Consider the following 10,316-nt stretch of genomic DNA (forward strand, 5'->3'; position numbering starts at 1 on the left):
GATTTACTCACATTTGGAAAAACATGGATTTATTAGAGATTGGCAGGATGGCTGTGTGGGGGGACGGTCATGTCTTGTAAACTTGACTGAGCTTTTTAAGGAAGCAACAAAGGTGATTGATAAGGGCAGGGCTACTCGGATTTTAGCAAGGCCTTCTTCAAGGCTCATCACGGCACGTTCATATAAAAAGTGAAGTCACATGGAATCCATGATGAGCTAGTAAGGTGGATACAGAACTGGCTTGGTCATAGGAGACAGACAGCAGTGATCAGAGGGTATTTTCCTGACTAGTGGTGCCCCACAGGGATTAATACTTGTGCAACTACTGTTGTTTGCATTATATACACATATATAAAAATGATTTGAAGGAGAATGTAGGTCACCTGAATGGTAAAAATATGGACAACACAAGGATCGAGGGAATTGCAGATAGTGAGGAGGATTGCCAGAGGATACAGCAAGATGTAGGTAGGCTGCAGATTTGAGCAGAGAAATGGCAGACAGTTTATTCTGGACAAATGAGAGGCGATGCACTTTGGAAGATCTAATGCAGGAGGGAAGTATACAGCAAATGGCAGAAATCCTTAGTAGCATCTACATTGATGTGTCAAGGCTTACAGGCCTACAGCGCTCTGTAAGTGGCAACACAAGGAGAAGTGGCCAAAGAGGCAAATGGCATGCTTATCTTCAGCAGTACAAAAACTGGAAAGTCATGTTGCAGCTGTATTGAACTTCAGTTCGGCCACATTAGGAATATAGTGTACTGTTCTGGTTTCCATTCTACCAGAAGAATGTGGAGGTTTTCGAAAGAATACAGAAAAGGTTTATCAGGATGGATTGGAGGGTATTAGCTATGAGCAGAGATTGGAAAAACTCTGTTTTCACTTGAATGTTGGAGACTGACAGGCAACCTGATACAAGTTTACAAAATGTTGCAAGGCATGATAGAATGAACAGTCAAAATAGCCTTTGTTTTCAGGATAGAAATGTCAATTACCTGCTGGGACACAGGTTTAAGGTAAAAAGGAGATGAGAGAGGCAGATATTTTACACAAGAGGGTCATAATTGCCTGGAATGCACTGCCAAAGGTGGGAACAACAGCAACAATGAAGATGCATCTTGACAGATACGTGAATAGGCAAGGAATAGAGGGATACAGACCATGTAGAGGTGGAAGATTTTAGTTTGGAAACATTTTGTGTATTGGCACAGGCTTGGTGGACCAAAGGGCCTGTTCCTATGCTTTTTCTTGCACTTTATATGTTTCAACTCTAACTGGATTACTCATACTTCACAAAAGTTGCACACTTCATTGACGTAGAGTGCAGTAAGTCAAGTCTTAGTATTCCCAGAGTCATCATAGAAGTTAAAAAATATTATCAAATTACTCAGTCTTTTATTTACTTGTCAGATAGACTCAGGTTTACAGAAAGCATGAACCAGGTCTCTGTACTTTACAATGACTACTATTTGCTACAAATGAATAAGCTCTAACCTCAGGTAAATAACTATGATCTGTTGACATATAACTGCACTAGTTCAAACTCTAACTCACTTCTAAAAATTCTTAGACATGCATACAGAAAGTCAAAGACACAAAAACATGCTACTGTTATGGATGGAGGTGAAAAAAACTGGGTAAACTGTTAAATAGGACCAGTTCCTCAGGACTCACTGGTGTATTTCCAAGTCCATCAGTTCTCTAATGTTCTCCTTCTGTTTCTCTCACTTCTTTACAGGTGAGAGAGGTTGGTTAACAAATTATAACATTTTTAACCTACTGATTAAAAACAATGCCTTACTGCAAATGGTGGGAGAAGATAAATAAATAGGTTTTCTTCTGGCTTTCGGCATTTTCCTAGAGGGACACCGACACCAACTGCCCTTTCAGCAGTTTGAAGGTTTCTGCCAGTATCATTCACACCCACAAGTCGTTCAAGTACCCAGCAGTCAGATAGTTATTGTTAGGCTGATGGTCACAACTTCACGATCCAATCAGCAATCTGTTGCTGTGCAAATCTCACTTTGTACATGCCCCTCCCGGTACAGGCCCATCTACAAACATCTTCCTGTCTGCTTGACCCATTTCTGTTCTTTTAGATCATTTTCAAAATACATTTCCCTTTTACTAAACTTTGAGACTCATTAACCTCTCCCTTCTTGATTCAGAATCGGTTTCCCTGCAGAAGCCCTATATAAATGCAAGTTGCTATTGAAAGTAACCGTGACTAGCGGTTTGCCACACGGCTCAGTGCTGGGTGAACAGTTATATACAATACATATTTATTACTTAGATGAGGAAAACGTTTGTACTATAGTCAAGTTTACATATGACACAAAAATAGATGGGAAGGAAAGTCATGACGATGACAGTATGAAGGGGCATATAGGCAGGCTAAGTGAGAGGGTTCAAAACTTGTCCAAAAGAATATAAATTTTGGGAAATGTGAGGTTATGCACTTCAGCAGGAAGAACAAGACATCAACCTTATTTAAATGAACAAATACTGTGCAAAGATACAGCACAGAGGGGATTTGGGAGTCTTTGCCCATGGATCACAAGAAGTTGGTATCCAAATTCAGCAAGTAATAGGCAAATGGAATGTTGGCTTTTATTTCAAACCAAATGGAGTTTGAAAGTTGGGAGGTTTTGCTGAAACTATACAAGGCACTAGTCAGATTACAGCTAGAATACTGTGAACAGTTTTAAGCCCTTTATCTAAGGAAAGATAGACTGACATTGGGGCAGTGCACAGCATGTTCACTTGGCTAGTATGTGACTGCCATATCAGGAGAGGTTGAGCAGATTGGGCCTGCATTCTTTGTTATTTATTCACTGGATGAGGGCATTGCTAGCTACGTCTGCATTTATTGCCCATCCTTAATTGCCCAAGAGTTAAGAGTCAAACACATTAGAACATAGAACAATACAGCGCAGAACAGGCCCTTCGGCCCTCGATATTGTGCCGACCTGTGAACTATTCTCAGCTCGTCCCCCTATCCTAAAATCATCCATGTGCTTATCTAAGGATTGCTTAAATCTCCCTAATGTGGCTGAGTTGACTACATTAGCAGGTAAGGCATTCTACGCCTCTGTTACCTGCCTCTGACATCTGTCTTAAATCTGAGAGTCTGGTGTCGCATACAGGCCAGACCAGGTAAGGATGGCAGTTTCCTACCCTAAAGGACATTAGCGAACCAGGTGGATTTTTCCAATAATCAACAGTGGACTCATGGATATTAGACCTTTCATTCCAGATTTTTATTGAATTCAAATTCCACCACCTGCCATGGTGGGATTCAAACCTGGGTCCCCAGAACCTTACCCGAGTTTCCAGTGATAATACTAATAGGCCATCACCACGCCGTTGGAATACAAAGGTGTTCAAACTGATCTTATTGAAACGTAAAAGATTCTTCGTGGACTTGATAGGGTCTATGCAGAAAGGCTGTTTCCCCCTTGCGAGACAGGGCATGCTCTCACAGTAAGGAGTCGCACATTTAAAACAGAAAAGAAATTCCTCCTCTCCTTACCACAGGGGGCTGTCGAGGGTGGGCAGTTAAATCAGTTAGGGATTCAAGAGTTATTGGGGGCAAGGCAGGAAAGTGGAGTTGGAGATTATTACGTCAGCCATGATCTCATTGAATGGTGGAGCAGACACAATGGGCGAAATGGCCTACTTCTGCTTCTATGTTTTATTGTCTTGTACAAAGACCTATGCAAGACTTAGTGATTAATGTTAATTCCATCAAATATAAGGGATTAAATTCTCAGCTCAGATTTGACAAGTGCACATAAAAACAAAATCAAAACATACAAGAAGTTGTGTTAAGTTACTTTCCAAAGGCTATTTCCTAACATATCTGCACAAAGTTTGTTCAAGTCATCCACACACCTTTCTAAACAGATTTATTTTCTCTCAAATTTGTAAAATTAAGTTTTGGGAAAGATGTGGGGAAGGAGAAGTCACAAAGTCCATGCAATCCCGAATTACTACTTTTCTCTCTAGATGTAAATGCCTTTGATTGAACTTGCATTTATGTAAAATGTAGGAGCAGTCCACAGTCTCTAGAGCCTGCTCACCAATCAGTAAGACAGGATTGCCTGACAGCCTCTCAATTATCCTGCCCAGGCCCTATATCCAAGAATCCATCCATCTCTGTTTGAAAATACCAGGAAGACAGTACTCCCAGCTCTTCAAGATTGAGAATTCCAAAGATTCACAACTCAGTTTGGAGAAAACTTTTCAACTTTTTTGAAAATGCTTTCATGGAACGTGCGTACCACTGATAGAACTAGCATCTGTTCCTCATTCCTAATTACTCCCAAAAAGGTGATGGCGTGCAGTAGTACATCTGGTACAAGCACAGTCACACTTCTATGCGTGAGTGAAATTCCCAGAGTTTGACCACAACAGTGAGGTTGTTCAAATCAAAATGGGACGGCACGGTGGCTCAATGGTTAGCACTGCTGCCTCACAGCACCAGGGTCCCAGGTTCGATTCCAGCCTCGGGCAACTGTCTATCTGGAGTCTGCACATTCTCCGTGTCTGCGTGGGTTTCCTCCCACAGTCCAAAGATGTGCATGGTAGGCGAATTGGCCATGCTAAATTGCCCATAGTGTTAGAGGTGCATTAGTCAGAGGGAAATGGGCCTGGGTGGGTTACTCTTCGGAGGGTCGGTGTGGACTGGTTGGGCCAAAGGGCCTGTTTCCACACTGTAGGGAATCTAATCTTCAGGGGGGAACTAGCAGGTGTTGCATTCTCCTTGTCCTTCTAGGTCGTCAAAGTTATAAGTGTGAGAGGTGCTATCAAGGACCCTGGGTGATGATTTGTTGCATTGCATATCAGATATTGTACGCTGCTTCCACAAAGAGTCAGCATTGGAGAAGTAAACATTTAAGTGGCGAGCGTGCGTTGATTAAGTAGACTACTTTGTTCTGGATGGTATTGAGTGCCTTCAAAGCTGCACTCATTGAGTGAACATTGGGGATGGAAGCAGTAAATTAATGCCTTACAATATCCAGCATTTGAATTGCTCTCCTTGATGACACCAATCTCAGATGGAGACGAAACAGACTACAGACAGCAGGTGGAAGACCTGAACAAATGGGGCACAGAGAACAACCTACCTCTCAATGCCGGCAATACCAAGGAACACATTATTGACTTTCGGCAGGATGTTATTCATGACCCCCTACACATGAACGGCACAGAGGTGGAACAAGTGGAGAGTGTCAAGCTCCTGGGAGTGGTCATCCACAACAAGCTTTCTTGGACTCTTCATGTGGACGCACTAATTACAAAGGCCGAACAAGATCTCTTCAGGCAGCTGAAGAAATTTGGTATGACGGCAAATAACCTTGCCAACTTTTATAGGTGCGCCATTGAGAGCATTCTGTCCGGATGTATCACTACCTGGTATGGCAACTGTACCATTCAAGATCACAGGCAGTTACAGAGAGTGGTGAACTAAGCCCTGGCAATCACAAAGCCCTACCTCCCATCGACAGAATCCATCTACCAGGCCCACTGTCAAGGAAAGGCTGCCAGCATTCTTAAAGATCCATCCCACCTCGGCAATGTTTTTCTACAAACTGCTACCATTGGGGAGAAGGTACAGAAGCCTGAATACACGCACCAGCCGGTTTCGAAACAGTTTCTACCCTACTGTTGTTAGAATACTGAATGGACACAAACTCTTAACATTCGCCTGTACCTGTGTTTCTGTTTTTGCTGCTGTTTACTTATTATCTACTTAACTCTGCTACTTAACTCTGATGTGCTTGTATTGCTCGTAAGACAAAGCTTTTCACTGTGCCTCGGTACACGTGACATGACGTTCCGTTCTGTTCCATTCCATTGCTCTTGTAACCACAGTAATTGTGTGACTGGTCCAGTTAATTGGTTTCATGACGACATTATCAGGTTGAAAAAATTGTTGATTTAAAGAAAAGGATATTCGATGGGATTCTAGAGTTACAGATGGGTGTTAAGGAGAGTGTGTAAAGGACAGGCAATGTGGAGCTTGGAAAAATTTCAAAAAGGAGCTCAAACTATTTTTAACAGATGTCAATTTTGGGTGAAAAATGGTTTTGGAACGAAGGACATGTGGGTCAAGAAGCACATGGTCTGAAGGGGAGGATACATTATACTTTGAGAGAAAAGGTTCAAAGATAAAAGCCCATGGTGTTGGAGATAGTTTACTGGCATGGAAGTAGAGAATTGGTTAATGGGCAGGAAACAGTGTGTGCAGATAAGGAGCTCTTTTCAGATTGATCACCTATGACCAGTGCAGTTCCAGAGATCAGTGCTGGGACTGCAACTGTTTTATTTTAGTTGAGAAAGGAAGTGAGTGCATTGTAGCCACATTTGCAGATGACACAAAAATAGGGGGAAAGGCAAGCTGCGAAGGGGATATAAACAGCCTATAGACAGATAGCGACTGTAAGAGGATGCTTCCCTTCATGGGAGAGTCTCGGAGTGGAGGGCCTACCTCAGAATAAAGGGGTGTCAAATTAAAACTCAGATGTGGAGCAAATGTCTTCCTTGAGGGTTGTCTGTCTTTGGAACGCCTTTCCACATAGAGCTGTGGGTGCAAAGACCTTGTGTATATTTAAAGGTTGAAAACAGATTCTTTATCAGTTAGGGAAGGGGCAGAAAAGTCAGGAATGTCAGTTCAGCCATGATCCTGCTGAACAACTGAGCAGGCTGGAGGGGACAGACTGCCTACTGCTGTTACTACATCTTATTGTCTTAAAGCCATGAAAGTATTTAAACACAAGGATCAGGAATAACAAACAATCTGTCCTTTAAGAACACGTGAACCCAATCAGCATCCAGATCAAGCATCTCAGCAGCTAGTCCTGAACACAGGCTGAATCTCAGGCACGTGCAGTATAAAACTACATGTTGTGCAATCTGTGCTCCCACCACCAAAACTAAAGAACAGAGGATTGCATACAAACTGAAAAAACTTGACTTTTCTCTCCTCATGTCAAAGTTTATACCTTTGCAACCCGAGGCATAAATGACGCTGCAGTTCCAATAAGATCCAATAATGATCCAACACAAAACCCTAATTATACGAAAACTGCCTCAATGCAGTTCACATGAACACAATCAGACCAAAAAAACCAAATTGAACCAAGATAGCTGACCAAAAGGTGGTCAAAGCAACATCTTCAAGAAAAGGATAAAGATCAAGATAACAAGGAATTTAGGGAGGGCAATACAGAGCTTAGGGCTGCTAATAGCACAGCTGTCAATGTGAATGAAGGAAATAACAGACACTAAAGATGATAGCATTAGAGGAGCACAGAATCCATAACAGGTGCAGGACTGGTAACAGTTACAGGAAACAAAACAAAGCAAAAAAGAGATCCGAGAATGAGGCTGAGAAATTCTAAAATCGCTGCTCGACCATAAGCAATGCCACTGGATGGGAGTTATGATACCTTCAGCTGAGTTTATATTTGTGGAGAGTGTAAGAATGGAATAGTCAAGTTGAGAAGCAATTAAAGCATGGATGACGGTGGCAGGAAGAAATGAGGCCATATCCCCGGACAGTAAAAAGGGCAAAAAATGATCCCAGTTTTTCTCCTTTGTCAAGTCTTCTCTTCATCTTGTGTCGCTCCGTATCTGACAGAATATGTTCTCTGTTTGACTAACTGCAAACAAGACTTTTGGTTAACTTGCTTTCCAGCGTCTCCCACCTTGCACTCTTGTGGATTCATAAAATAAGCACCCCAAACCTGGGAACCAATAGCCCATGCAGCAAAATACGCGACTGAAGATTTAAAGTCGATGGAAATTTTTCAACTTTAGCTCAACACTAACAAAAATGGTATCATTTCAGGAATTTTTTTTTTGATACATCTAATCTTGGATCCAAGGATCACCAAACTCTACACATGATGGGATTTACTGTGTGGAACAATCTAACGTGCAGAAATCTAATACCTTTTCATCTAAAGCTTTATGGTGCTCAAATAACGATTTGAGTGCTTTCAGAACTTCTACTTCACTTGAAACTCCTGCAGGTGATTGAGCTTGTCTCTTCACTACTGTCATTCTGAGTGATCGCTCGTGTCGGGAAACGAGACACTCGAGGTGTTCTAAAAGCAGCTGTAATACAAACAACAGATTAAATTGATACAATATTTCAACACTTACAACACAATACTCTTAATATTACTGTGGCAACAGAAACACAAATGATAATTTTGTTTGTCTCAATTAATCATTACAACTATTATAACTTTAATAATCTAACTTGCAGGTTTCCCTGAGCAGGAATTAAATGAAAAACATGCTTTTGCAAGGTAGATTCTCAAAAACTCACAGGACAGCAGGAGCACACCCTTGAAATGATTTTCCCTACAGCCCTGAAAGAAGTTCAGAACTACAAAAACCTACTGACACCTTATACAAATGGCTATTAGCCACCACTGTGGCAAGATCACTACCTCTTCTACTCTGCTAAATGGCAGTCAAGTATATAATTCCCACTGCAGTTATCTGCTCAGATCGGCTCAGAGACAAAATCTGCTGGTTTCTGATCTTGATCGTTCAGTATCATACCATCAACCACACTTTGACAGTCATTTTTGCAGTAGCAGCATGAGGGCTGAGAGTGAAGACCAAGAGGCTGCTGCGAAGGTAAATTCCTCCTTTTAAAACATACCCCGTGGAATCAGCAGCCTCCGTTTTTGCAGCAGAAGCAGTGACGGCAGAGACTGGGGTCTGCCAGGGAGACAATTTAAGCCTTTAATAACTTACCTTGGGAATAGGGGGAGCACACGCCAAGCACAAGTGGATATGGGCCTGCTGAGTAAGTGAGGTATTTGGGCGGTTACTTTACCTAAACACTACATAGGTCACATCTCCCAAACACCCTTCTCCTCTAACCAAAAGAAAAAGTTTGTACCAGATTCTGTTTGCGTTCTAGTTTTTTCAATAGTCTCTTTTGGAATTCAGAACAGTGGGAACAGATGTTAGGGCAGTCGCATGCTCTTCATCTGCGGGAAGTGCACCCAACTCCAGCTCCTGGGAAAGTCTTATGGAATTGGAGCTGGATGAACTTCAGATTATTTGGGAGGCGGAGGGGGTAGTAGAGAGGAGTTATAGGGAGGTAGTACACCTCAGTTACAGGAAAACGGTAGATGGGTTACAGTCGAGAGTGTGTTGCTGGAAAAGCACAGCAGGTCAGGTAGATTCCTGATGAAGGGCTCCGGTCCGAAATGTCGACTCTCCTGCTCCTCGAATACTGCCTGACCTGCTGTGCTTTTCCAGCAACACACATCGACTCTGATCTGCAGCATCTGCAGACCTCACTTCCTCCTCGATGGGTTACAGTCAAAGGTTGGAAAGGGAACAAGCAGACAGTGCAGGGATCCCGTCAATAACAAATACACTGGGGGGGGGGGGGGGGGGGGGGGAGAACGACCTACTGGGGAAAGCCATAGCGGCCAGGTCTCTGGCACTGAGCCGAATTCTGTGGCTCAGAACGGAAGAGGGGGAGAATAGAAGCGCGTGAGTGGTAAGAGACTCAATAGTTAGAGGAATGGACAGGTGATTCTGTGGTCATGAGCAGGGCTCCCAGAAGGTATGTTGCCTCCCAGGTGCCAGGGTCAGAGGTTTCTCTGATCGAAACTACAAGATTCTGAAGGGGGAGGGGGAGCAGCCAGAAGTCGTAGTACACACACACTGGCACCAATGACATCGCCAGAAAAAGTGATTTCAGGGAGTTAGATTGGAAGTTAAAAAGCAGGACAAGCAGAATAGTAATCGCAGGGTTACTACTGTTGACATGTGCTAGTGAGGCGAGGAACAGGGAGCGAGTGCAGCGAAACATGTGGCGACAGGGCTGGTGCAGGAGGGACAGCTTAAGATATGTAGATCATTGGGGTATCTTCTGGGGAAGGTGGGACCTGGACATGAAGGACAGGTTGCACTTAAACTGGAGGGGCACCAATGTCCTGGGAAGGAGATTTGCTAGAGCACTTCGGGAAAGTTTGAACTAGTTTGACAGGGCAATGGGAAACAGCTGCAGGTCAGAGAAGAGGGTAGTTATTGAACAGGCAGAAATAGAATGCAGAGAGTCTGTCAGGAAGGATACACAGTTGATAGGGCAAAAGGATGGATTAAAGTGTGTCTGTTTCAATGTAAGGAATCTGGATCAATGGTGCTGGAAGAGCACAGCAATTCAGGCAGCATCGAGGAGCTTCAGCAAAATCGACGTTTCGGGCAAAAGCCCTTCATCAGGAATAAAGGCAGAGAGCCTGAAGCGTGGAGAGATAAGCTAGGGGAGGGTGG

The 10,316-nt window shown here is 43.1% G+C and overlaps 1 protein-coding gene across 11 annotated transcripts in view; it reads right to left on the reverse strand.

The window, feature by feature from the left end:
• Window positions 1-10,316, reverse strand: part of LOC122557607 (liprin-alpha-1-like) — a 237,289-nt gene that overhangs the window by 114,868 nt on the left and 112,105 nt on the right. For all 11 annotated transcript variants that reach the window (XM_043705331.1, XM_043705336.1, XM_043705327.1 and 8 more), the window contains exon 3: window positions 7,962-8,126. In XM_043705331.1, coding sequence (XP_043561266.1) covers window positions 7,962-8,126 — 165 coding nt within the window. The remainder of the gene's footprint in view (window positions 1-7,961; window positions 8,127-10,316) is intronic.

The sequence above is a fragment of the Chiloscyllium plagiosum genome, chromosome 16 (assembly GCF_004010195.1).
Source record: "Chiloscyllium plagiosum isolate BGI_BamShark_2017 chromosome 16, ASM401019v2, whole genome shotgun sequence".
Lineage (NCBI taxonomy): Eukaryota > Metazoa > Chordata > Chondrichthyes > Orectolobiformes > Hemiscylliidae > Chiloscyllium > Chiloscyllium plagiosum.